Below are 25,087 nucleotides of genomic sequence, written 5' to 3' on the forward strand. Positions count from 1 at the left end.
AGCTTAGCTCCATTTCCCAAAAGCTCTAATTACGTCTTTGCATTAATGCTTTTGTCCCTGGCTTAACCAAAGGTTTGCTTTGCATAATTCAGATATACTTTTTAGATATATTTGTGAGTAGAATAGCTTTGGGCAGACAGTGAGATGCACAGCTGGTTATTTGTTTGCACAACTTCCATCACATCCATTGAAAAATAGCACTTCAACTTGAAAAAAATTAAGCAATGTCTCAGCGTTTCTTTTGATCTTCTAAATTAGGTTATACGCGTCCACAAATTGTTTAGATTTCTTTTTACGTGTAATTGTTTTTGCAGAATTAAAAATATGCTACCATCATTAAACACAAAGAATTTTTTGGTGAAAAATCAAGAATCGGAAAATGCTCTCATAAACCAGGGTTAGAAGTATTTGTATTTTTGTACATTTTATGCACTTACAGATATAAGGCAAATACGTCGCATAAAGAAAACATACGTAGTCTTTTTCTTTACTATTTGATATCAAATCAAAATAAACTTCTTTTTCAAGGCATTCTTAGATTATCTCTATTTGCTAAGTGTCATTTTTTTCGTTACTTTTTTTCATCCCCGTCGTTTTCCCCCTAATACGGTTGATTTTAATCTTAAAAATATACTCAATCTCAAGGGCGAAGGTGACCCGGACCAATCACTATAAATTTAAATTAACTCCCGGTTTTGAACTATTTATTTATTTATTTATTTATTTATTTATTTATTTATTTATTTATTTAAGTCATACAGTTTCCTTACCGTAGATATATCAGTGGAATTGCAAAACCCCCACAAAAACAGATTATTAAAAAAAGTTATTGACTGACGGCTATATTTTATACCCAAAATCTCTCGTGTACGAAACACAAGTTTCTTTCATGAACGGAGTTAGACCCGCTGCAGGCTAAATCTCCTGGTCCACCTTTTAAAAATGACGTCACATTGTAGCCCCGCCCACTGGGAGGTGAACGGAAGTGAAAGGAAACAGGCAGGCTAGTGTGGCCCTGACAGCAGAAAAACTGCTGTGACGCGAAGAAAGACCTTAAAAAAAATAAGAAAGAAAAACATTTGTTTCCGTTCTTTAGTTGAGAAAACTGGATGGTGTGGAAGTAGATATTAGGTCAACATGGTACTCATCTGGGAGCCTCTTCCGAAGACGTTGAAACAGCTGGTGTTACTTTCCGCCTTGTTCCGTCTTGTTGTGTCTCAGGGTGAAGACAAGAAGCAGTTGCGACGAAGCACCGGTGCTTCGGAAACGGTAGAGACTTACAACCAATACTACAATTATGTTGACCTAACGAAACGCTTACAGGCTTTAGCGCAGAGCTACCCCCACATTGCGAACCTGTCGAGCATTGGTCGGTCCGTGGAGGGCAGGGAGTTGTGGGTGATGCGGGTCACCGTGGAGCCCAACAAAGACACGCCGGGAAAACCTAAATTTAAGTACGTGGGGAACATGCACGGAGATGAGACCGTGTCCAGACAGGTGTTGGTCTACCTGGTGGAGTACCTGCTCGCTAAGTATGGGGAGGAGGATCGAATCACACAGCTGGTGAACAGCACGGATATTTACATCATGCCCAGCATGAACCCTGACGGCTTTGAGAAGTCAAAGGAAGGGGACTGCGAAGGTGTAAACGACGGTCGAAATAATGCCAGACATAAGGACCTAAACAGAAGTTTTCCCGATCAGTTTGAGGGGACAACAGTGAGTGGTCCAGATACCATTCCAGAGGTGATGGAAGTGATAAAATGGATCAAGGAGAACAAGTGAGTATTACTGTTCTCTACAGACGGAAATCATTAAAAAAGTGGCCCTGCTCGCCTTTTTAGAGGAATCCTCACCACAACAATAAGCTGTGTCTATTTCGAAATAGTTGGTCACTATTTGGCTCTTGTTTTAAGAAAACAAAACAAAAAATAAAAGTTAAGACATTGATTAACATTTTGATGTTTTAAATGTTCTGTTATCTTTTTAGGATCCATATGAAGTGCACATCATACCATAATTAAGACTGGACAGTATTAGAAAGTGGGAATATTATTGGTAAAGATGGCAGTGAGGATGTGGCGTAGACAAATCCCAATTTTCCTTGTTCCCGTCTGCCTCGTGTTTACTTTCAGCCATCTTTGTGCCAGGTGTGAGTTCCTGAAGAGAGACTCCATCAAACTGGTCGATTATATTATCTGTAAGCAAAATGTATATTTCTAAAGACATTCTAAATGAAGTTATATTCATGAGGTTATTGCTCAGAGTATTAATCTTTTCGTGGTTATGTTCTTTTTAAACTCATTATACCTTTAAAGTTTGTACATTTCACCTTGCAGTTCTTGAGGCCTGGGCTATTTTTGGATCTTACTCAGCTGGTTTGTCAGAGGAAGTATCTTCTAAGGCCGGCCTCAAGCGGTGGATACTTTTCTCATGTTTACTGCTTTGTTTATGTTTTTTTTTAGGCCTTCAGGTTCTAACTAGTAGTACAACTTCTCTGTTTTATTTCTTATGTGACAAAATTGAAAAGACGTCAGCTGACATTCACATTCAAAGTTTAGTTGTGTAAAAGTTTCATTGCCAGTGACTCAGAAAAGCGATGTTGATAGCACCTTGACATTACATAACTGTCCTACCTGCTCAGTGGAGTGTTTTCCTCATGCTTTTCTTTCTAAAAGTTGTGTCTTTAGTAAATGTCGATCCAACTACAACCTTCACGTTTGCATCCTGTTGCAGTCTACCTAGGAGTTTAAATGAGATTTTTTTTCCAGATTCTCTGCATATTTTAGTGCAAAATTTTGCCAGACGAATTCACGTTTGGTCATTTTGTGACCAGCAGACAAAGTATTTTCAAAGGCCCGAAGCCAGTTATTTAGAGAGGAGAGCTGCTAATAACTTAAGTCATCATTTCTTAATAGATGTGTAGTTAACATGTGATAACGTACGTTGACTTATGATGAAAGTAACAAAGCAGACTCAAGACAAACAAAATGGCATTGTGAAAGCAGAATAACATTTATTGAGCAGTTATATTTTTGTTTTCAGTATTTTCATAAAAAACAAAGTTTAAAAAGAACAACAAAAAGTGCTTCACATCAGCAGCAGCTTGGAGTGCAGGCATCTATTTAGGCTGGACAGATATTCTTGCTACTGGCAAAAAAAAAAAAGCTGTCTAATATGGGAAATGCCAGTGAAAATGTGTAAAAACTTTAAAATAAATGTGTGTTACAATCTTGGATTGGAAGTTAGCTGAATGTGTGGTGACAAAATAAACTGCTACTCTTTCTGAGTTGTAGTTGTTTTGAATTGTTTAATTATTGCTCCAACTTACTTGCATTGCTGCTCCCGTCTCCACAGATTTGTTCTCTCTGGGAACCTGCACGGCGGCTCTGTGGTGGCCAGTTACCCTTTCGACGACTCTGCCTCCCACCAGCAAGGGGGCTTCTACAGCCAGTCGGCCGATGACAGTCTGTTTCGCTACCTGGCCCTGGTGTATTCCCAAAATCACCCTGTGATGAAGACGGGTCACCCTAAATGTCCCGACTCTCTCGGAGAAACCTTTAAAGACGGGATCACCAACGGAGCCAAGTGGTATGATGTGCCAGGTGAGTGGTTACACAGTTCAGCTGTTCATGTTAAAATGTTTTAAATAAATATGACTATGAAAGTCCGCTGCAGTATGATCAGTGCCACGTTGGGAAATTAAAAAGTGGGCCAGTTTTTGTTATGAGATTGCTTCAAGCTCTTTTAATCTTAGTCATGGTTTTACAGCCATGGTCGGCTGACTGAGACTGAGTTCAGTTTTATGGATCGCATTCTTTGTGCTGTCCTAGAAGCTTTTCAATTACAGCTGGCCTGCTGTTGTTTTTGATGTTAGTGGAAGTCTGTCATTTGTGCAGGGACTGTCTGTCTATAAACTAAGAATGTTTCTGATTGTCGGATTGTTTGCAGCTCATTCTGGAATGTGTCGGTGCACAAGCTGCAGCACGTTCAGTATGAATTAGATTCAAGTTGTTTCAGTTTATTTCAATGAAGACGGGATTTAGTTTTTTCTTTTATCAGGAGTATGGCAGGATTTTATGTCTGCTTTTTCTCTTCAGTATAATCTGCATTCTAGAAAAGTTTTTTCTTTGACATCTCCTGTGACAGATTTAACAAAAATGTAAAAGACAAATATTTGTATAAAAGTTACATACTCCAGCTTTAAATTAAAGACTGTACTGGCTGCCTAATTCTCGTATAAAAGTGTTTCTACTAAGAGATAGACTGCTGTTGGCAAATAAAGACAAATTAATCATTTCCAGAACATAGATTATCTTTGTTGCAAAAGCATTTCCATTGTTTGTAGTCAAACAGTCTTAAGGGACAAAGATTTGTCATGCATATCTGGAAGCGTTTCTTGTTTTATTGGGCCCGACTCAAAAGGCATTTTTGTGGCAAGAAAAACCACTATTTTGCAGTGAAAGACAATAATTTACAATCTGGTCTTTTTCATCAGTCATTCTTTAAATATTTATACTTGATAACATGATCATATACAGTATTCTTCTCTGAGGTCATTAATTTTTGCCAGGAATTAAACATTAAATTCAATCCCCGTGTCCTGCGCCTGTTTATTTAACCAGTTTTTAGTAAATCAGTCATAATTATGGTACGACTGATATTACATCTGATTGATTGTTTTTTCATGAATGAATAATGTAAAGACAACAGAAGTTGGAATAAATCCATACTTTCTTTGCATATGACATGATGTTTCAAACAGTCCCTGTGACCTTTAATTAACCCCTTGAACACCAGCAGGCTCAATATGTTTCTGCCAGCGCAGAACATACTGTATCTTTTCCTGTCACTTGGAAAAGAACAACCAACAAATTTAGAGTCGTACTATGTGGCCCTTATTATTTGTACCAATGCAAAGAAAACTTGGAACAAATACCATTCTGTTTTCTTTTTGCTTCTAAATTTTGGGATACTTTAAGGCACAGTAACAACTGTGTGTCTGAAACCTGAAATTGGATCAACCATCATATGTTACTCCTTTGTTTGGCTGGCTTTTCTCGGGGCGGAGGACGGTGCTGTGTGAGTCTGTAGCTTCAGGTTTCGGCTCAGGTTTCCTCTGGTGACGCTCTGTGTTGTAACAAGTTTTATGACGAAGGCCCATCAGGAGGCGACTCCTTATGCATCAGCTCAGCCTGATTTAATTGCCTTCATAAAAACATGGGTCCCTGGACCCAGTTTGTCTTACCAAGTTTGTTGTATGAGCCATGACGTATTCTTTCATCCCCAAATTATCATTGTTAGTTTCTGATTGTATTAATATTTTTAGTCAGATTTGTAGTCCAGTTTTTTTTTAATGTTCACAGATTTAAATTGTTATTTAATGTCTTACTTTTCTATAAAATTGTTACTTTTTGACCAGGTATATCTTGGCTCTTGGCTGTCTAAAAAAATGAACCCACCATTAAACAGAGACAGATTCTGCACTTCATGTGACTCAAGATATGCACCACTTAGTGTGAAATAGTTGAACAGATATCACTTATTTAACTGAGGGACGCCACCGTCCAAAATGTCACCTAAATTTGGACTTACCGGCACTGGATGGAAACATTGTCTGGAGGACATAGAGTGAGATCACGAGAAGCTGAGGCAAACTGCCAAGAGGGAGAGTGAGGAACAGAGGACGGTTCTGTTTGGCAGACAGAGCCTGAAATAATAATCCACCGTCATGTTTCACAATGATTCACTGCAATCTAATCAGGAAGAACTCTGCTTCTTCTTTTTAACCGCACAATAACTTGAAACTGGATTTAAGTTTTGACTTTTCAGTTTAAGGTCCCTCCCCCTACTAAAGACTAATTCAAAGACCTAGATTTGAGTTGTAGAGACTCTTTGCAAGTAGTTTATGTGATAATTGTTACAGAACTGAAACCCTTGAGGAGCCTGAGGTCACTGCAGCCACTGAATCTGTGCTGCTCGTCTGTGTTTCTGTGAACAGCCGACAGATCTACTTAGAAAAGCAGGTGATTTTCCTTGGTGTTTGATTTTTATAGCTCAACCGCTGCAGACATCCTGCAGTAAAGCGCATCCTGGTCTAACTCTGGTTTTGACTTGATTGTCTGTTCGGTGATTTCCAGCTGCATTCAGGGTGTGACAATCTCCTACTTCAACAGGATATTTAAGCAAAGGTCTACGTAAACTTTGTGGGTGCAGGGTGTTTACTTTGGTGGTTTGCTTCAGTGACAGTTTAAACTATGAAGCAGACGTAGCCAGAGACAAAGGCTTATGTCTTCTGGTCAGTTCTGTGCTCTACAGCTTTTATGTTGTGGCAGGTAGCTAATAATTTTCTGTCTGTACTGAATATAGACACTTGTATTGCTCATCCCTCATAGGTGAGATCTTTTTAAATATTTTATATATAGTTTGGTTGCCATGTTACCCCGCTCTGTCTCCTTTCTCAGAGCTTAAAGTCTCAAAGGTGCCCTGAAGGTAAAGTTTAGCACGCCCCTCCTTCAAATAAATGCTGAAGCCATGTTTCTTTATGCTGTGGGCTGGTTTTGATAACCGATGGGTTTGCAAGCAGGTTATATTTGTCGTTTTTGTTCAACAGAAAAAAGGATGACGCTCCTTTTTCAACAGCTGACGGAGCACATGAACACTTGTGTTAGGCAGACCTGCAGCCAAACTCTCAGCAGGCGCATGACGTAGCTAGAAGCACTTCTGATTGGGCCAAGTCTCCTTTATGGGGGCAGCAGCGAGTTGGGCGTGTGACCTCCAGCATCATGGCAGGAAACCCAGCTGTCACGCTGCAAAGTGGTTCCATTAAGCTTGTGTAAGCATTTCTGAAAAAAATTAGAGTTAAATGGTTCAGCAACAAAAAAAAAGCAAAACCAATATAAAACAATGAATGTTTTAGATTGGCATGTAGTATTAATTGGAGAACTATTTTCTACCCGTTGCCTTGAATATATTCAATTTAGGTTGACAATATATTTGCACCACTGTCTTTTCCAATACACGTTTCTGTGTTAATATTTATATTATTAGCTGTTCTCATATTGGCGCTCTGTTTTTACACATGCTTGTTTTATGTTGGTGATTTTGTTATTGTGCCTGTATGCTGAAGATTTATTACATAACAGAAAAGATGCTTCTGAAAAGTATCTTCTTATTTCAAAATTTATTCAACATTAATTTCTCTTTCATGGTCTGTTGTTGACCGTCTCAGATTGTAAATTTTTTCATGTGTTTTATCACATGGTGTACATCTATCCACCGATTCATCGACCACACTGGTTTCTGCTGTAGTCTGTGTTGTCGTTTTCATCTCGTCCAAGACTTCTTCTTTTGGCCATCAAAGTGAAATATCTATTTCACTTTGACTGAACATTGTCTGATGTTGAAGTGTGGGACATCAAATATGGTTGACATATAGTCATGGTTTTCGGGATCATTTGATTTTGAATCTGTAAGAAAATAAAAAAAGGTTTAGCATATTATAGATTATGGATGTTGGCTTGGAAATGTATTAATATTCCTTATTTCCTTTGTAAAACACCCATTGAGATCCAGATCTCATTTTCAAGAGGGACCTGGGCATAAATCTGCAGAAATATAAAAAAAATGGATTAAAACCTGTTGTACATAACTTTTAAGATTAAAACACACTGACAGCAGAAGGTTAGTTAACCTACATGTAAAAGCACTGAGTTGTATCCCATTGTTGACAAATGCTATGCTATTCTGATACATTTATACTTAACTGGATTACTTTAAAAAGTAAAATTATGAAGTTGTGTTTTGCTATTCTTGTTGGTCTAAAACTTAATTTGGAAGAGTCTTCAAAGAGTCTCAAAGTCAAGAGCCGTAAAATTAGAAGGAATCCTGGAGTTTGTTTTTAGTTTTTCCTCTGTAATTGAGTCTGGAGTGATCTGGTGCCATTGAACAAGTTATTTTTCAGTGCACAGTTCTTGACCCCATTTACTCCGACTGCTTTATAAGGTTGTAACTGTTTGACTTGGTTTCTGTGGCCACCAAGCGTGCAGTCATGGCAGCTCTTCCCCGATGGGACCTCTGACTGCCCAGAGCTGCTCCACAGAGACGGTCAGCCTGCTCTTCTGTGTGTGTTATTGTTGACTTTACCAGAAGGTTGGGCGACTTGTGAACTGCAGATGCCTCATTGGGACTTTTAGTAAATAATCTCTCACCCTGACCTCCCAGAGGAAATAATGTCTGGCAGCTTCAGAGAATATCTAGTTATATTGTAGAGTCTGACAAATTTTAAATGTATAATTAGACTCTTGTTGTTGTAGTGCGCTGACTTTTACGTTGATGCCTTGTTATTCAGGAGGAATGCAGGACTACAACTACCTGTATGGAAACTGCCTGGAAATCACTATGGAGCTGAGCTGCTGTAAGCACCCTGCAGCTTCTGAGCTGCCTCGTGAATGGGATCTGAACAGGGAGTCCCTTCTGGCCTACATGGAAAAGGTAAAGCTCACAAAGTTTATCCCTTAGAAACTGAAACATCTCTCAGTCATCATGAATCTCTCAGTACAAATCCTTTTTAAACTCACAGTACTATTTTCTTCTAGGTACACATGGGAGTCCGTGGCTTTGTGAAAGATGCAGTCAGCGGTGCCGCCCTCAGCAATGTCAGCATTGTGGTTGCTGATATCCGCCACAACCTGACCACAGCAAAATTTGGAGACTACTACCGCCTTCTGCTCCCGGGAACCTACAACATCACAGCTGTGGTTTCAGGGTGAGTTTCTCCACACACCACATTTGGTGCAAAGTGAAGCTATGCACTTAAGGAAGAGGCTTTAAAGCATAGTAGAACTGTTGTAAGTTGGAAGCACACACAAAAATCTGGTTAAAAGCCCTCATTTCTTCGTTATTTCTTTGTTGTTTTTCTTTCATAAGGAGTTCAGATTCCTGAGAATTGAAAATCTGAATAGGCAAATCTATGATAGGCGTTTGTATTTAGCACCTCCTGAGACAGAACGTTGTTTTTATAACCAATAAAATTACTGGACCAAATGATTTGTATGTCTCAATCAGCTTTACACAATTAGAGGGTCAATATTTTTGCCAGTTCTTCTGTGCAAAATAGCTGAAGCTCAGTCAGACTGGATGGAGAGTTTATTTGAGCAGCAAGTTTGAAGTCTTGCATTTAAGTTTTGACATTTAATACATTAAAATACTTAGATTTAAACCATTTAATATAGCGTTAGCGTTTATCATACTGTACATGAATCTCTGGCCCAGTCTCAAGTTGTTTGCTGCCTGTAAACAGAGTTTTTTTTCTCCATTGCCCTCTATTTAGCTCTGTTATATTTTCCTTAATTTCCCAGCTTCCTCATCTCTGCTGGGAAAATAACACCTCTGCAGCACAATGCATCCATGTGTTAGTTTTCTGGCACACAGCGTTTTGCATGCAAATTAGTAAATTAAAGTTCAGGTGGAGAATATTATTAATCATATTTTTGTGGAACCCTGCTGCGCCTCCAGAGTTATCATGAGCCTCTTGGCTTCTTCTCAGATTAATGCTCCCTCCTTGCTCAGCCTGCCAGTTGTCTACAGGCTGGGCAAGGAGCTACAGTAGGAGATATTGATTTAAAAACTAACTTTAAACTTCTCCACGACTCTCTCCCTGATCTCGATGCTGTGCAATTTGTTGTCTATCAAACCTCTGAGGTTCAGCAAGATTTATCCTGACATCAAATTATGCAAAATTGGACTTTATTTAGTCATTGTGTGACGTCTGTAGGCAATCAGTTGTACAGGATTTTAGGGTTCTCAGAATAAATGGGCTAAATACAAATTCCTTCCACACTTCTCTGTATTTATTAAAAACTCTTGAAAATTATGCATATTTTTTCTTTTACTTCACAATTGCGCACTACTTTGTGTTGATTTGGTGATTTTCACCCAATGTTTAGAAGAAAATGCATTGTCAATTTGTGGTTGTAGCATGATAAAATGTAAAAAACGTTCAAGGGCTGTGAATCGTTTAGCAAGTAACCACATATCCTTTCTTACTTCCTCCAAAAGTTACAGAACACTTAGTTTAAAAAGCAAAGAAGAGAATTTCTCATCTAATCTAGTGGAGAACGTTCTGGTAAAGCCAGAATAATGACACAGTTGGGCCATCGCTTTTTGTATTTTTGACATTAAAGCCTAATCTTTCTTAATGTGTGTTTCTCTGTGTATGCAGGTACCTACCAAAGACATTCAACAATGTTCAGGTTATTGATGGCAAACCCACTGAGATTAACTTCAACCTGCAGCCTGTTGTCAGTGAGGCTTCTGGCGAAACCCCCCAAACTACAACCTCAACTCCATCCACCAGTCACCTCGTTACTCCCTCTACGAAGGCTTCCAACAGCAGCCAGGCTCACGCAGTTCCCACCACCCCTCCGTTCGTCCCACCTGGTCATGAGCCCATCCATCCAAAAGAGTTTCGTCACCACAACTATGCAGACATGGAGCTCTTCTTACGAAAGTACAGCAACGAGTTTTCCTCCATTACCCATCTTTACTCCATCGGCCGCTCTGTACAAGACCGGGAGCTGTATGTGATGATAATCTCGGACAACCCTAATGTTCACGAGCACGGTGAGCGGCAAACTACACAACACAATGAGAGCAGCTGCCCTTTTTTAGGGTCATCTATACAGAATGTGTATGCATATTGTTAATGCATTGACGTATTTCTCTTTATCTCTTTCAGGGGAGCCGGAGTTCAAGTATGTGGGCAACATGCACGGTAATGAGGTGGTGGGAAGGGAACTGCTACTCAACCTCATTGAATATCTGTGTCGCAACTACGGTACCGACCTTGAGGTTACTCAGCTGGTCAACAGCACTAGGATTCACATCATGCCCTCCATGAACCCCGATGGCTACGAGGTGGCTGTGGAAGGTGAGAGAAATATTTACAGGCGTACAATCTCAACCTCCTGGAGACTGAAGTCATATATTTTCTTTAATTTAAGAATTTTTTAAAATGTAGTTTTTGGTAAATACAGTATATGGCTTTCAGATAGTCGAGGGTGAGTTATGCTTGCACTACATATCTGCCAGCAATTTCAGTGCTTTGCAAAGCATAGTATAGCTAAAGTAATGGATCCAGTGTTTTTGATACTGTAGCTTCCAAACATCAGATCTCCAAATAAGACATGGCAAAAAAAATTTAATCTGTGATGTGGGGCTGCAACTTAGAGATGCTGCATTTTACACAAATAAGTGCCCTGCTATGAAACAGTTAAGTAATTGCTACTAAAATGCTATTGGAATGTCTAGATAATAATCTCATGCTACACTATGCATGCACTCTGTCTTCACTGATGAAAATTCATTCACCTTTTGATATTGCAGGGGAGTTGGAAAAGACTTTTGAGTAACACAGCAACTAGTTATTTCAAGTCTTGAACGCACCTACATCCTTTGTATGGTGTGTAATACTTTTAGCATAAGATGGTCAAGAGGTTATTTAAGAAAAGAGGACAAAAAGTTAAACTGCAACACCATGACACAAAGGGATTTACTCTGTTCTTCATGCACAGTAACATTAATTTAACCATGAACAACACACACACTTCCTAACAGAACTAGATGTTTTCTGAAATGCACTTGTTCAGACCCATTAAGGTAATATTTAGCCAGTCATTTTTTCATTTAACCGTTTCCACATATTTAAACCGTTCAATTATGAACCATTAAATATATGTGTATTTATGTTAGGTCTTTTAAACTTTTTCTGGATTTCTGTCAACCATTTTTTAAACCTGTCCTACAAAACAATAAAAAAACCTTTTATGTTTCCTTTTGCCCATGCATGACGACTGTTCATGCATGGGCATAGGTTTAAAGAAAATGTAAACTACAAATAATTCAAAGCAGCGTTAGCAGAAGGGTATTAGTAAGTGTACATACATATTAAGATAAGTAGTGATAATAGTAGTACAGAAACTTACCAAAGAGCTCTCACTTTTGGTCTGTTTGACTTTCCTATTGAACCTGCAGTCAACTGTTTGACTTGGCCACATCAAGTCAATTATTTGTTTGTAATTTGTGTGCATTCCTGTCAGTCTGTATGCTTGAGATGTTTGTCTTCTTGCTTGTTCTTTGTGTTTAAATTCAGGGCCTGTTTGCTTTAAAGACACACATCTAGTTTTTTCACTTCAAGTTGGTTAAAGGCATTTTCAAGCAAATGCATAAAAAGTGGTTAAAACCATAAAGGTGCCAGTTCCGTGTTTCGCGAGCATTCTAGTTATTTGAAGGAAGGACTAACTTTAAATACTTTACAAAATATACCAATATTTTAACAAGAATATATTGGACAAATTTAGCTGTTTTTATGTCACTATCTCCCTTCTTGTAGTGAAATTCATGTGCCCTCCTTCAACTTCTCTGTTTATCTATTGAGCAGCTTTTCCATGTGACATCCTTTAGTCAATAATTACTGCAGAAGTACAAAAGGAAGTGACATTTTAGGACAAACCTTCACACAGGAACATGCTTCAGTGACTGTTGCATTGCAGTGACTCAACACCTGAGTTTGCTTCCCTTTAGGTGACGTGAAGGGCTACAGAGGACGGAACAACAGCAATGATTATGATCTGAATCGCAACTTTCCAGACCAGTTTGTCACCATCACCGAACCCAGGCAGCCAGAGACTATAGCTGTCATGAGCTGGTTGAAGAGCACCCCGTTTGTTTTGTCTGCAAACCTCCACGGAGGTAAACAAGTCATCCAGTGTACAAGTTGTCATTTAATTACATTTATGTATTAGTTTTCTATTTCATCCAATAAAAGCCTTGTTATTTAGCACCACAGTTGGTTGTTAATTACACTAACAAAGCAATGAAAGGCAATGTTTTTGTGAAATTCAGGCTCCTTGGTGGTCAACTACCCGTTCGATGATGACAAAGAGGAGCTTAGTCATTACAGCAGGTCGCCTGATGATGAAGTATTTAAGCAGGTGGCCAAAGCGTACTCACAGGTAAATTAATCTTTTCCGGACTAAAATTTCTGCTCAAAGTTTTATTTATGTGTCTATTTTTCCATTGCAGAATAAACTGTCACCATGTACAGTACCTGACAGAATTATTAATGCCTCCACAACCTTTCCTCGTTTTGCCTTTTTAAAATCCTGATAAATTACATAGAACCACAAAATGGAAAGAAAATAATACATTTATATCTGATTAGTTTCTGCTTAAGAATTGATTGCAGTGGATTTAATTTAAATGTCATAATAAAGGCATGAAAATGCGAATTTCCATTTTCAGAAACAAAAAATCTTCTGCTGAAGAGTTCTATGATACTTTTTGTCTTACATAAAAAGTCCCCAAAAATACATGGATGTTTTTTTGTTTTTTTTTTAAGTTAAAAAAGACGGGCTCACTCTTGCCTGTTCAATCTGTGGAGAGATTTGGCTTTAAACATCAAAACAAATGAAGTCGTTGTTCAGTTGTTTTTGTGTTGAATTTGTGTGCAGGAGAATCCTCTTATGTACAAAGGACACCCTTGTGACGACCTGGACCCAGAGGACTATTTTAAGGATGGCATCACTAATGGAGCCAACTGGTACACTGTTCCCGGTAGGCCTTTGTTGCTCAGAGCTCACATAATGCCAACTATTCACGAGTAATATTTTCTTTTCAAGATTTGAAATGTGCCTTTCTCACTCCCGCTTTGAATGTCTTAACTTTACCTTAGTGGAATCAAATAACCTCACAAAATAATGTAAAAAAAAAAAAAAAACAACAAAAAAACAAAGGATTGGAATATTTTTATCAAGATGGTGTGATTTCTTTACAGCTTTGACATTGTAACTATCATTGATACCAAAATGCATAAACAGGGTGCAGAAAATCTTCATTGATTCTTTCTTATTATGGATCCATGAATATGTTTATAAAAAGATTTGACAATCAGTGATTTAAGATCGCTGTTCATTAAAACCATTTAACATTTAGTGGGAGCATTTGGAGGTGAAAACCCTCATTGACATTGTTCACATTTTATACCAAAATAATATCTTGAACCAGAATCCAGTGCTTAAATCCCGACATTATGGCTGAAATAAATCAGTTTTGCTAAGAAGAATTGACAAATATTTCTCCAAGAGATGTCAAACACTCATTACCACCATTGATGGGCATCCATACCATTTATTAGATAATCTCCTGGGCAAACTAAATCTATGTACTCAGGTCATCTTTAATCTAAAATAACCTTTGTTTGATAATCTGACACATTCAATTAAAAACAGAAATGAGGAGTAAAGAGGCAAATACTTTTTTCCAGTACTGTAGATTCCTCCTGTTACTTATTTTCAAACTACAAGAATCTGCCACTGGACAGTTCTAGTCCAGCAGCGGACTAGAACTGTCTAGTTAGTCAAATGCAAGTCAATGCTTGTCTGCCCTGGCTTTATTTTTTGACTTCAGTCAGAGAAGTGCACTCAGTGCCACTGCCAAAAATAATTAAGACTTTATTTTCCCCAGGTGGGATGCAGGACTGGAATTACATCAACACAAACTGCTTCGAGGTGACCATCGAGCTGGGCTGCGTCAAGTACCCCCTGGCTAAGGAGCTGCCAAAATACTGGGAACAAAACTGGAGAGCTTTGCTGCAGTTTATGCACCAGGTACAAGAAGCAGTAGTCAGTGTGAGTAATTTAGCGCTTTCACTGTTTTCTATTTACTCCTGTTTGTTTTGTTGTTTGTCATTGTAGGTTCACACTGGAATAAAAGGCACAGTTTCTGATGACCAGGATAAAGTGGGAATTCCCAATGCCACCATCAGCGTGGGGAGAATAGACCACAATGTCACTACAGGTCATACTGGAGACTACTGGAGACTGCTGGTTCCTGGGACTTATGCAGTCACTGCCTCTGCTGATGGGTAACGTTTTTATTTCAGAAAGTGAAACTCACCAGAGAAAAGGCTTCTCTTCCACTACCTAAAAAAACCCTCTTTTATTTTTATCTGTAAAGGTATAAACCCTTGACGACCTATGCTACGGTCTCAAAGGACCGAGCAGAGGTAGTGGACTTCAGGCTGACCCGCTTAAACTCGGAAAATACCGGCCATGCGTCCACTGTTCCCCAGCTGACCCGGAGCCCATCTGACAGGGAGCTCAACAGCTTGATAAAGGAGCTGTCTCTAGACCAAGGTTTGGAGCAGCTGGTCAAAAGCACAGCCACCGGAAGCAGCTTCCGCTACCGACACCCAAAAGACCTGGAAGCTGTCTTGAGAGGCCTCACGCTTAACTTCCCCCAAATTACATCTTTACACAGGTGGGTATGCTGTTAATATCCAAAACCACTGACTTACAGGGCCTGGGCAAAATTTTTGGTTTCTGAAGATATAATTATTGGAAAATCTGGATTTTTTTGTTTTCACCAATGTGCACTTTTAGTTTTCAGAGTGATGACAGCAAGCTCAGGGCTGTCATTAAGAATACAGTCACAATCTTAGGAGAATAAAGTCATAATTTTATAACTCCAACAAAAAGAATAAAAAAAATTAGAATGAGGAAAGCTCTCATGTGAAGTTATATTTTAAGTTTTTCAGATAATACTTAAAAGAAATTGTTAATCTTCTAATGCAGCAGCATCATATTATTTAACCTGTTAAATCATGTTATTTAACAGGACTGTGCAAATTACTGAGTATACTTGAAGAAAGAACCACACAAACCCAGTTAGACAATGTTTCGATAATGAAATGTTTCGATTTAATTATCAAAACATTTCATAATTAAAACAACTTTTTTTAGTTGGAGATTTTATTTTTAAACCTTATTGCCCAGCACTGTGTTACCTTGCAGTGTTTAGAGTAAACATGAACCTTTGAATTTATCTCAAAGCTGTAAGGCTGTAAGGCTTAGCTTCATCTGCTGTTGATTGACTTGGGTGTCAACATATCAATATGTTTCTAACCCTTCATGTGATTTTGTGTTTCTTGTGTTTAGACTGGGTCAAAGTGTAGAGTTTAGACACATTTTGGCTCTGGAGATCTCCAACAATCCAGCAGAACCCGAGCCGTCTGAACCGAAGATCCGCTTCGTGGCGGGGATCCATGGCAACGCTCCTGTGGGCACGGAGCTGCTGCTGGAGTTTGCCGCTTCCTTGTGCATCAACTACGGCAAGAACACCGCCATTTCCAAGGTTGGTGTCAGTGTCACCCTAAGTACACAGAGCCCTGCAAACATTTTATGCAAGCTCTAAAACATGTTTTTTCATAATAGTAAAATACAAATGTATGGCACACTTCAGGCTTGTATTTGTAAAGAATGCTCAAATTCATGTTTTTTTACCATGTTATATTTGTTCTCTACTGTGTGAGGATCTGTCACATAAGATTCTATTGAAATACAAGACAGAATGCGAAAAAGTTCAAGGGGTATGTGTGTTAATTTGACTTCTCTACCTTTTCCTTTCTCCAGCTAATCAACGAGACCCACATCTTCATTGTGCCCTCCATCAACCCTGACGGACGGGAACAGGCGGCGGAGAAGAAATGCTCGTCCAGCCGCGGCCTGACCAACTCCAATGACAAAGACCTTGACAAGACGTTTTTCGGTCCGTTGTTTGTATACATATTTATTGCCACATTTCTGTCAAAAAGCTGTTTGGAGTAAGATGCAGCTGAATTACAGTAGACTTGATTAAGAAAGGCTTGCTCCATCTTTCCATAAGCTGTTTTTCCTTTCCTTTCCTACTTTAACAGGCAACTCATCGCAGCATTTGATGGAGCCAGAACCAGAGACCAAAGCAATGATGAATTTTATTCAAAGCCATGACTTCAGTCTGTCTGTTGCCCTGGATGGAGGCGCTCTGGTTGTCACCTACCCTTATGACAAACCTGTTCAGACTGGTAACACCTCTTTGTATAGCTTTATATTTTGTCTCATTTTCTGTCTTGTGCTATGTAACCTATTATGCCTTTACATATTATTACTTTAAGAAAAAATATTTTCTACAGTGATGATTTATGTTGTTCAAGCCTTGATGATAATCTTCTTTTCATTATCACCAAACCGGATGAAATTAAATGTGCATAATTTGTTTTTGTAGTTAATAGTGAAGCCACTTTGAAGTACTTGGCAAAAGTGTACGCCAAGAACCATCCCAAGATGCACCCCGGTGACACTGCATGTTCCAACAACGGGCAAAGTATGACTTAATTTTTATTAATGGATGCCATGTCTGTCATTTATATCTGTGAGTGAAGATAATCATGTTTGTTAACTGTTTGCTTTCATTGTACTCAGTGGGAAATGTCCCAGATGGAGTGATGAGAGCAGCAGAACTGCAAAGTCACCTGGGGAGCATGAAGGTAAGACTTTTCAACTGGAATGAAAGCTTTTTTATGGAAGATTTAACAACAAAGTAAATTTTTATTGAAAATATACACAATATGCTGCCAAAACTATTGAGTTACTTGTGTCTAGACACACACATTTGAACTTGATTGATGCCACATTTTTAATCCTTGAGATTTAATATCAAGTTATTCTGGGAAGGATTTTTGCTAGGTTTTGAAGTGGGATTTGGGAATTTTCTCCCAGTCCCCCAGAGGAACATTTGTCAAGTTAAACACTAATGTTGGATGAGAAGGTCTGGTTCAAAATCTCAATATCATCCAAAAGATGTTCTATCAGGTTTTGGTTAGGAACATATGGTGGCCAGTCCAGTCCTTTTAAACCAAACTCGCTCATTCGTGTCTTTCTGGACAATGCTTTGAGCTGTGGGACAGTTAGGAAGGGGAACAGGAACATCCCTGAACTGTACCCACAAAACATTCACCAGGTGCTACTTCATCTTTACTATCTGTTATCTCATGTTATGTTTCATTCTCATGTCATTCCAGGACTTCAGTATGGATTATGGACACTGCCCAGAAATCACAGTATATACTGGCTGCTGTTTGTTTCCTGCTGCTAACCAGCTGGGCACGCTGTGGGCTGAGAACAAAAAGGCTCTCCTCAGCATGCTGGTGGAGGTGGGATTTTATTCTGGATACCTATGATTTTTAGTAATGTACTTTTATATTGAAATGTTTTGTTTAGTATTTAGATTTTTTTAATCTCTAAGAAAATATTTTTGTATTCCTATTTTTTTTTATTTTTAAATTCAGTTTAAAATTGTCATTCACTTTCAGGTTGCTATTTACTGAAGTTGAGTCTTAACATATTTTATTTTTTTATTGAAGCTTTCTTGATCTGCTCCCTTTCTATCAGAATTACCTTTAAATTATCAATCTGAATTATGTAAATTTTTATTCCTCATATGTGTAATATTTACAGACACTTCCCTGAAGAGAAAAATAAGTATTTAAGAGACATGTCTTATTAAGAAAAGCACATTATGAAGGACAACTTTGTAAAAGTTTGGATTTGTGACCAATGCAGAATTCTTAGAAAAGCATTTTCAGATCTGGATATGTATGCAAAAAGTTTAGAGATGATTAAAAATGATTCATATTTACAGACATCATTCCCCATCTCATTATAGAAACGTTATGAGCAAGTATTTGGGGACACGATCTCTAAAAATATTCCCCATTATTAATTCTCTTTTGTATTTAGAAATTGCCTAAAATCCATGAAGCAATCAAGTTTTCTTCATCAAAAAGAAATAATAAATTTGGGTCTATTGATAAATTCTGAGATTAAGAATTCTACAGTTCTTCAAAAAAAAAAAAAAAAAAAATTAAATCCTTAAAAATATCATTTGAAAATTTACTTTTTTCTGTAGTGCAATCTTATCAGAGTAAATTTTATTAAATTGTAAATATGTCCATAGTCTAATGGCATAATATCAGAGGTGTGTCAAAAACCGTGAATGTTTTTGCTCAGGTCCATAAAGGGGTGCGTGGCGTAGTGAGGGACAGAAGTGGGAAACCGATTGTCGGAGCGACCATTTTTCTGAACACAACCCTGAAAGCCTCTACTTCTGAGGGCGGCTACTTCCACGTCCTCGTCCACCCGGGCTATTATAACATTGACGCTATAGCTGAAGGCTATCAGAGTCACCATAAACAGGTATGCACTGTTTTACATGCAAATACTTTATATAAAGCATAGATGTCAGAACAACATACAGCTATTAACATGAACCCATCAAGTAGCAAATACACCCTTAATATAAATATTATCTCCAGGTGCATATTAATAGATAGAATATTATTGAATACTGAAAGTGATACTGAATGATGTATTTAAAGTTTTTCTGTTAATTTTTAGTAACTATATTATGGCTTAATGTGTGAAAACTGATGAATACTCAGTTTCTCAGAAAATTAGATGGCATAAGGCTAATAAAAAATTTCTAGTACAACACAATTGGGATTAATGGTGCATTCACAGTAAACGTGTTACACTCGTCAAAAATGCGTCTGACGTTACAAGCTCGACGTGTGTGCACTTTTGGTGCATTCACACCAAACGCATTTTGAGCGTCAGGCTTACATTCAAAGTCTATGTGGAGTGTTGGACGCACTCGACGCGTCCAAAGCTCCAAATTGCACCGTACTAGATGCTCCAAAAGCGCCGCCCTCGACGCGCCTCCGCATAGACTTTGAATGTAAACCAGACGCACCTGATGCTCAAAACGCGTTTGGTGAGAACGCACCAAGATATTTGCCTGAAACCCTCTGCCATAAATCTTTGTGATAACTTTTTCTTTTTGTGTTTAATTACTGAAATGAAGTTTTTATTTTCTTAACGCATCTCTGGTTTCTAATGACTTGACTCACTGGAACATTTGGAAAAATACAAACCTCAAAATGTTTTCTTTTAAATTTAGGATTTCTAGTTTAGGAATTACTTGTCTTTATTAATTTAACATTATTTAATCTGTTAATGTATTTATGGAAGAGTGTACGACATCACTTTAGAACTAGACGAATATAAAAACTTTGTACCTGCAGACTAATATGTCTCATAAAAATTCACAATAAGGATTATAATACATCTCAAATCGTACAGATTTGGCTGAAAAACGAAACGACATCCAATAGAAGTATATAGTAATAAGTTTAACAGAGAGCAAACCCATCATGCTTATTATAGAAAGTCTTTGGAGGAGTTTTACCATGGATTCCCTTTACATTCTACATCTATATAAGGTGGTGAACGAAGCACACAGAACCTTTCTGTCACTTCCACCTTTCCATCTGGGCGCTCTGAAATCTCCAGTGTCGGGTAGGCCAGCCCGTCCAGCAGGTGTTCCTTGATGGTAAACCCCAGCTCCAGGCTGTAAGGCTTCAGCTTCCCACAGGGCCTGTAGAGCAGGGGATCCACCACAGAGTGATAGGTCTTCTGAAAGTCTTCCACTGAATACCCATGGATCATCAGAGCAGCGCCTGAGGTCTCCTCCGTCTCGACAGCTTCGGCGCCGCACAGCTGATCAGAGAGATCTGGAATAACCGCAGCATTCCTGATGTACCTCTCGTCCAGCGGTTTCTCAGCATCATGCTCCTCAAACATGAGCTCTGAACCGAACGGCGGAGCCAACAAGAAGTTCCTCTCCTTAACAGTCTGTCCATACTTTTTAGGGCATCGAATGCTCTGTCTCAACTCATAGGGGAGCATCTCATTTACCTGCAAAGAGAAATGACGTTAGTTTCAAGAATTCTGTTATCAAAAAACGGTACAAAAATGTCCCAACAGTAGAAGACGACACAGAGAGCTTCTACTCTGCAAGCAATCTCTGTTTGGGTTCAAATCATTTTACTAAAATGCAATCTACCTTGTTGTAATCCAGCAACTTCATTCTTAATGTGATTTTTGTAAGTTACCTTTCACCTGAATATATTAGGATTTTTTTCTCGCCAACACTTTTTTTTTTTTTGTTACAAACCTGCAGCAGGTTATACTAAACAGACGCACCTGCAGAAGGGATCTGCTGATTAGATGATTAGCCATCTGTGTTGTCAAAGAAGCTTTGAGAGACAGAGATGTTCCTATTTACCTCATTTAAAAAACAACACCCTGATTGGATACAAAGATGTGACCTTTTAATTTCTCTCTGTCGAACCGTAATGCATGAGAGCTTGAAAACACTACATTTAATATTTGCTTTAATTTGAATCCCTCAGCCCTCAATCAGATGTGAATACACCAACACAGTTGCCATTAAAACTTTAAAAAGTGAAGTTTCAAAAACCTTGCATTAGCTTTCACTTCAGGTTGGAAAACAAGCCACTCCACAAACATAAACAGTAACATGTTTTGTTCATTGCTCCAATATCAATCATTTATGATAAAGGAAAGTTTGGTTATGTTAACTATATATATTTTTCCCGTTTTCCAGGTTGTGGTCACTTCCCATGAAGCTGCTGCTTTTGTCCTGATAGAGTTTGATGTCGACAACAACATATTTGGATTGCAAAGGGAGTTTGTTGTGGCCTGTGCAGGTAGCTATCAGAAGAGTCTTATGCAGATGGAGTAGTTTTTTTTTTTTTTTAATGCAAGATCTCAGTTCTAAAAATGTCTTTTAATACTTTTGGATTAGTTTGTTTTTACATACACCCATCATGTGCTTGGGTGTCATTACTTTTACTTTAACAGCTCCTTTAAAATTCTAAACTTTTGTTTCTGACAAAATATACAATTGCAGTAAAGATTTTCTTTTTTTTTTTTTTTTACTTAAGTCAAGTTTGCCTAATAAAATGAGTAGCGCCATCTGGTGGACAAACAGGAAAGTTAAAACTTAATGGCTAATTCTTGAACTTAAGCCTGTAGAGCAGTCTTAATAGAGCAGGGGTGCCCAAAGTCAGCCGGTGTCCTGCATGTTTTCGTTTTCTCTAGTTGCAACCATTTAAGTATGTCAGTGTTCTTAGGCCTCTAATGAGCCATCATTGGATCCAGGTGTGTTAAACCAGGGAGAGGACTAGCTGATTGTTTTTATCATCACTGCATGCTGGGGAAGACCAGTTGAAAGCTTTTAAATCCCACAATATCAGGATATCAACAATGATGAATGTAGGTAAACTTCTCACCAGAAAAGTACTGAAGTCATAATTTTATTTACACTTAACAGCAATTTTTTCCCCAAGTGAATTATTAATAATTTTTAGTAATATTTATGTGTTTGTTTTTTTATGCAGATGAAAATGTGTAATGGTGCGTCTCTCGTTTTGTATTTGCAGCTGCCTCCATGACAGCGCTGGTGTTGACGGCGTGCATCATCTGGTGCGTGTGCTCAGCGAAGTCCGACCATCAGAAGGACGGCTTCCACCGGTTGCGGCAGCACCGCGACGAATACGACGATGAAATCCACCTCAACTCCATGGGCTCCAAAAAGTCCCTGCTCGCCCACGAGTTTCAGGACGAAAGCGAAAGTGATGAAGAGACACTGTATGCGAACAAAATCTGAAAGATTTGCACTAGTTTGATTCAGTATTTCCTTTTTTTTTAAAATCCCTCTAGAGTTAAATCTTTAAGGATCTCAATGAACTCTTCATATCACAGCTTCACCGTCTCTTTCTGAATGAGTGATGTAAGCATTTTCTCTGTTACACCATCAGTTGTCCTGCTGGTGGACTCCTGCCTGACCAGCAGGGGGCGATGGAGGACAATGATGATGATGAACACAGAGTGAATGAAGAAGTTCCTCTCCAGCCTCATTGATCCTTTGCAGCGGCTTCTTTGTTTTCCGAGCCATTCAAAAAGGCCTCTGTTTGTTCTGCACCAGTTTAAAGGCCAAGCTGCCAAGTCCAAATGAACTCCTGAAAACAAATCTAGCAAGAAGTGCTGTATCGCCCAAAATAGATCTTTGAAATAAGCAACAATTTAATAATCCTTCAGAATTGGAAATCCCTAATTTTTTTATCTTTTTATTTCTTGATCCAAAGTAGAATAGCTGCACTGAAAGTGTCCGAGCCTTTTGGAGAACGACTCCAACTCTGTGCCTTGGCTTCTGAAGGTTTTTCTGTCCAGTCAGACTGAAATAGATGAAACAAAGCTGCATCTGCTTTCAATAACACTGAGTTTATGCTGGGAATTGATCCATCCAGTAGTCTGCTGATGAGAAAAGATGGAAAAATCTTTTTCGTTAACGTTTTGGCACAATTTTAAGGTGACTTGCCTGAAAGTTTGTCAGTTTTGTGTTTTTTGTCAGGCTTAAATAAAATTTGCCCTGGACTGGAAAGTGCATAAGGATAGTTCGCCTACATTAAGGGCTTTTACGCCACCAGACCGGACCCAGTTCTAAAATGATCCGAGTATTTGCTGGAGTCTGGTTCTTAGAACAACACTGTTGTGAGTGCCATGTTTAAAAATTTAGTTTAGTCTTTGAGCTAATTTAAGTAAAAGCATGGTAGAAACTCTGAATAAATTAAGAGTTTATCAGTTGAGTAAGACTAGCTTTTTGTTTCCCAGTGTTTATTTTATTTATTTTTTTGTTTAAAATTTGATTTAATTGATAAGCTGCTGAAATTAGAGCGTTCATTCACAGATAACAGGATTTGCATAGGTCAGTTCTCTCCCAGAAGATCACATATTTACTGGTTAAGTTGTTCATGGTGATGCAATGATGCAGTATCGAGATGGTTCCATGGCTGTTGAAAAGTGACCAGTTCTTTTATAAAACCAGTTAAGAACTGCATCCAGCACCACTGGAACCACTTTGGTGGAAAAATCCCAGAACTGGAAAGCAAGGACCTGCTGAAAGACAAAAAAAAGCATTAAATATGTAGTGATGATTGTATTTATTATTCCCTTTTTCAGTAGATTTATGTTTCAGTATAACTTTGTTTTGTGTATGGAAAGTTACTGCTGGTTTTTAGTTGTCCTGTCATTTTTATCATAACCTTCCTTTTTTAGCTTTACTTTGTTTTCTGATATTTTTGATGACAAAATACTTCAATTTAAAATCAAACTTGGTTTGTTTGCCAATTAATTAATAAAAAAATTACATCGAAGGTATTTGTGCCCCACAACATAAAATTGTAGCTCTCAAACTTCTGAAATTATCCAAATAAAATCCTCCTCAGTATCTCCAGGTTGTAACTTTTCCTATGTGTTTAATAGTTGTTTCTCGTTGACTCATTCTGTGAGAGACAAGTTTTCCAAAGACATGGGAGTCACATGGAAAGCTTTAAAATAGTGGAAACTATGGTTATATTGTGTCTCTTTTAGGTTTTCTAACTTCATAAATATAATCAAAAGCATTTCAAAACAAACCAGATAAATCACCAAAATCAAAAACGGGATAGATTTGCTCAAGCCTGAAATGCTCAATTACTGTTGGTTGCCATGAAATCACTGAAAGTGCATTGGGAAAGGCAAATGTACGGTTTAGCAGCAATATATTCTTGTTCACTCCCAAGTTTACCTTGACCTCCAGCTATTTTCACAAGAGATTATTTCTTAAAATTTGCATTGGGAGACAGTTTTATAAATTATTTTTCTTATGCTATGTCTGTGAAGCCCCTTCGAATTCTCTCTGAGCTTTTGAAAGTGTCACACAGTGTGGGTGTGAAGATTTTATATAAAGAAACTGGAACTGTAAATATTGTTTGTCAATTGTACTTGATGCTTGCGGTAAATCCACACACAGCAGAACATTTCACCAGAACCTTGATGTGATCATAATATGCTAACATGCACAACAAACATGCAAAACTACACAATAAAACACCTGACGGCCACATGTCTTGCTTCAGTTATTTTTTTCAGATATTGCAATGTAAACTAGCAGGCTATGAAGGAGAGGAAAACCTAACAATTAGAAATATGTCATTAAAAAGGCAGTGACAATGATTTTATTAAAAGCCTAAAAGCTACATTGTGCCATGTTTATTGCCCTTTAAATCTACTAACAGGTTGTGTCACATTGAGATGTTTCTCAAAGTTCACTGAAAATAAAACATGGTTTGGCTTTTTCGTCTTTAATTGAGATTCTTGCAATTGCATTGTAAACAAGACGTCCTACACAAATGCATAGGTTAGTAATTGGTTTATATCCAGTAAATCTATATAACTACTGGTCGTTGGTAGTTGACTGAAAACCTAATTTCATGTGTTCAAAATGAACACAAATGAAAAGTCCTGTT

The 25,087-nt window shown here is 38.2% G+C and overlaps 1 protein-coding gene across 1 annotated transcript; it reads left to right on the forward strand.

Annotated features, from left to right (window-relative positions):
- The first annotated feature begins 967 nt into the window (after positions 1–967).
- cpda (carboxypeptidase D, a) lies at positions 968–24,682 on the forward strand. The gene is made up of 21 exons (XM_008425585.3): positions 968–1,781; positions 3,358–3,605; positions 8,351–8,493; positions 8,598–8,767; positions 10,223–10,623; positions 10,739–10,930; positions 12,583–12,750; positions 12,904–13,013; positions 13,512–13,614; positions 14,524–14,666; positions 14,754–14,923; positions 15,016–15,318; positions 15,996–16,191; positions 16,470–16,605; positions 16,754–16,900; positions 17,101–17,199; positions 17,298–17,362; positions 17,897–18,028; positions 18,885–19,070; positions 21,343–21,445; positions 22,181–24,682. The coding sequence occupies exons 1-21, from the start codon at positions 1,138–1,140 to the stop codon at positions 22,405–22,407; spliced, it is 4,086 nt and encodes a 1,361-aa protein (XP_008423807.1). The 5' UTR covers positions 968–1,137; the 3' UTR covers positions 22,408–24,682.
- The last annotated feature ends 405 nt before the right edge of the window (positions 24,683–25,087 follow it).

The sequence above is a fragment of the Poecilia reticulata genome, chromosome 13 (assembly GCF_904066995.2).
Source record: "Poecilia reticulata chromosome 13, P_reticulata-male-v2, whole genome shotgun sequence".
NCBI classification, from domain to species: Eukaryota; Metazoa; Chordata; class Actinopteri; order Cyprinodontiformes; family Poeciliidae; genus Poecilia; species Poecilia reticulata.

What these genes read in the sequence shown, in the direction of transcription:
- cpda (XM_008425585.3), top strand. Translation starts at nt 1,138, where the DNA reads ATGGTACTCATCTGGGAGCCTCTTCCGAAGACGTTGAAACAGCTGGTG. An exon ending in CAAGTGGTATGATGTGCCAG is followed by an intron (nt 3,606 to 8,350) that starts GTGAGTGGTTAC and finishes CTTGTTATTCAG; the next exon opens with GAGGAATGCAGGACTACAAC. An exon ending in CTACGAGGTGGCTGTGGAAG is followed by an intron (nt 10,931 to 12,582) that starts GTGAGAGAAATA and finishes GCTTCCCTTTAG; the next exon opens with GTGACGTGAAGGGCTACAGA.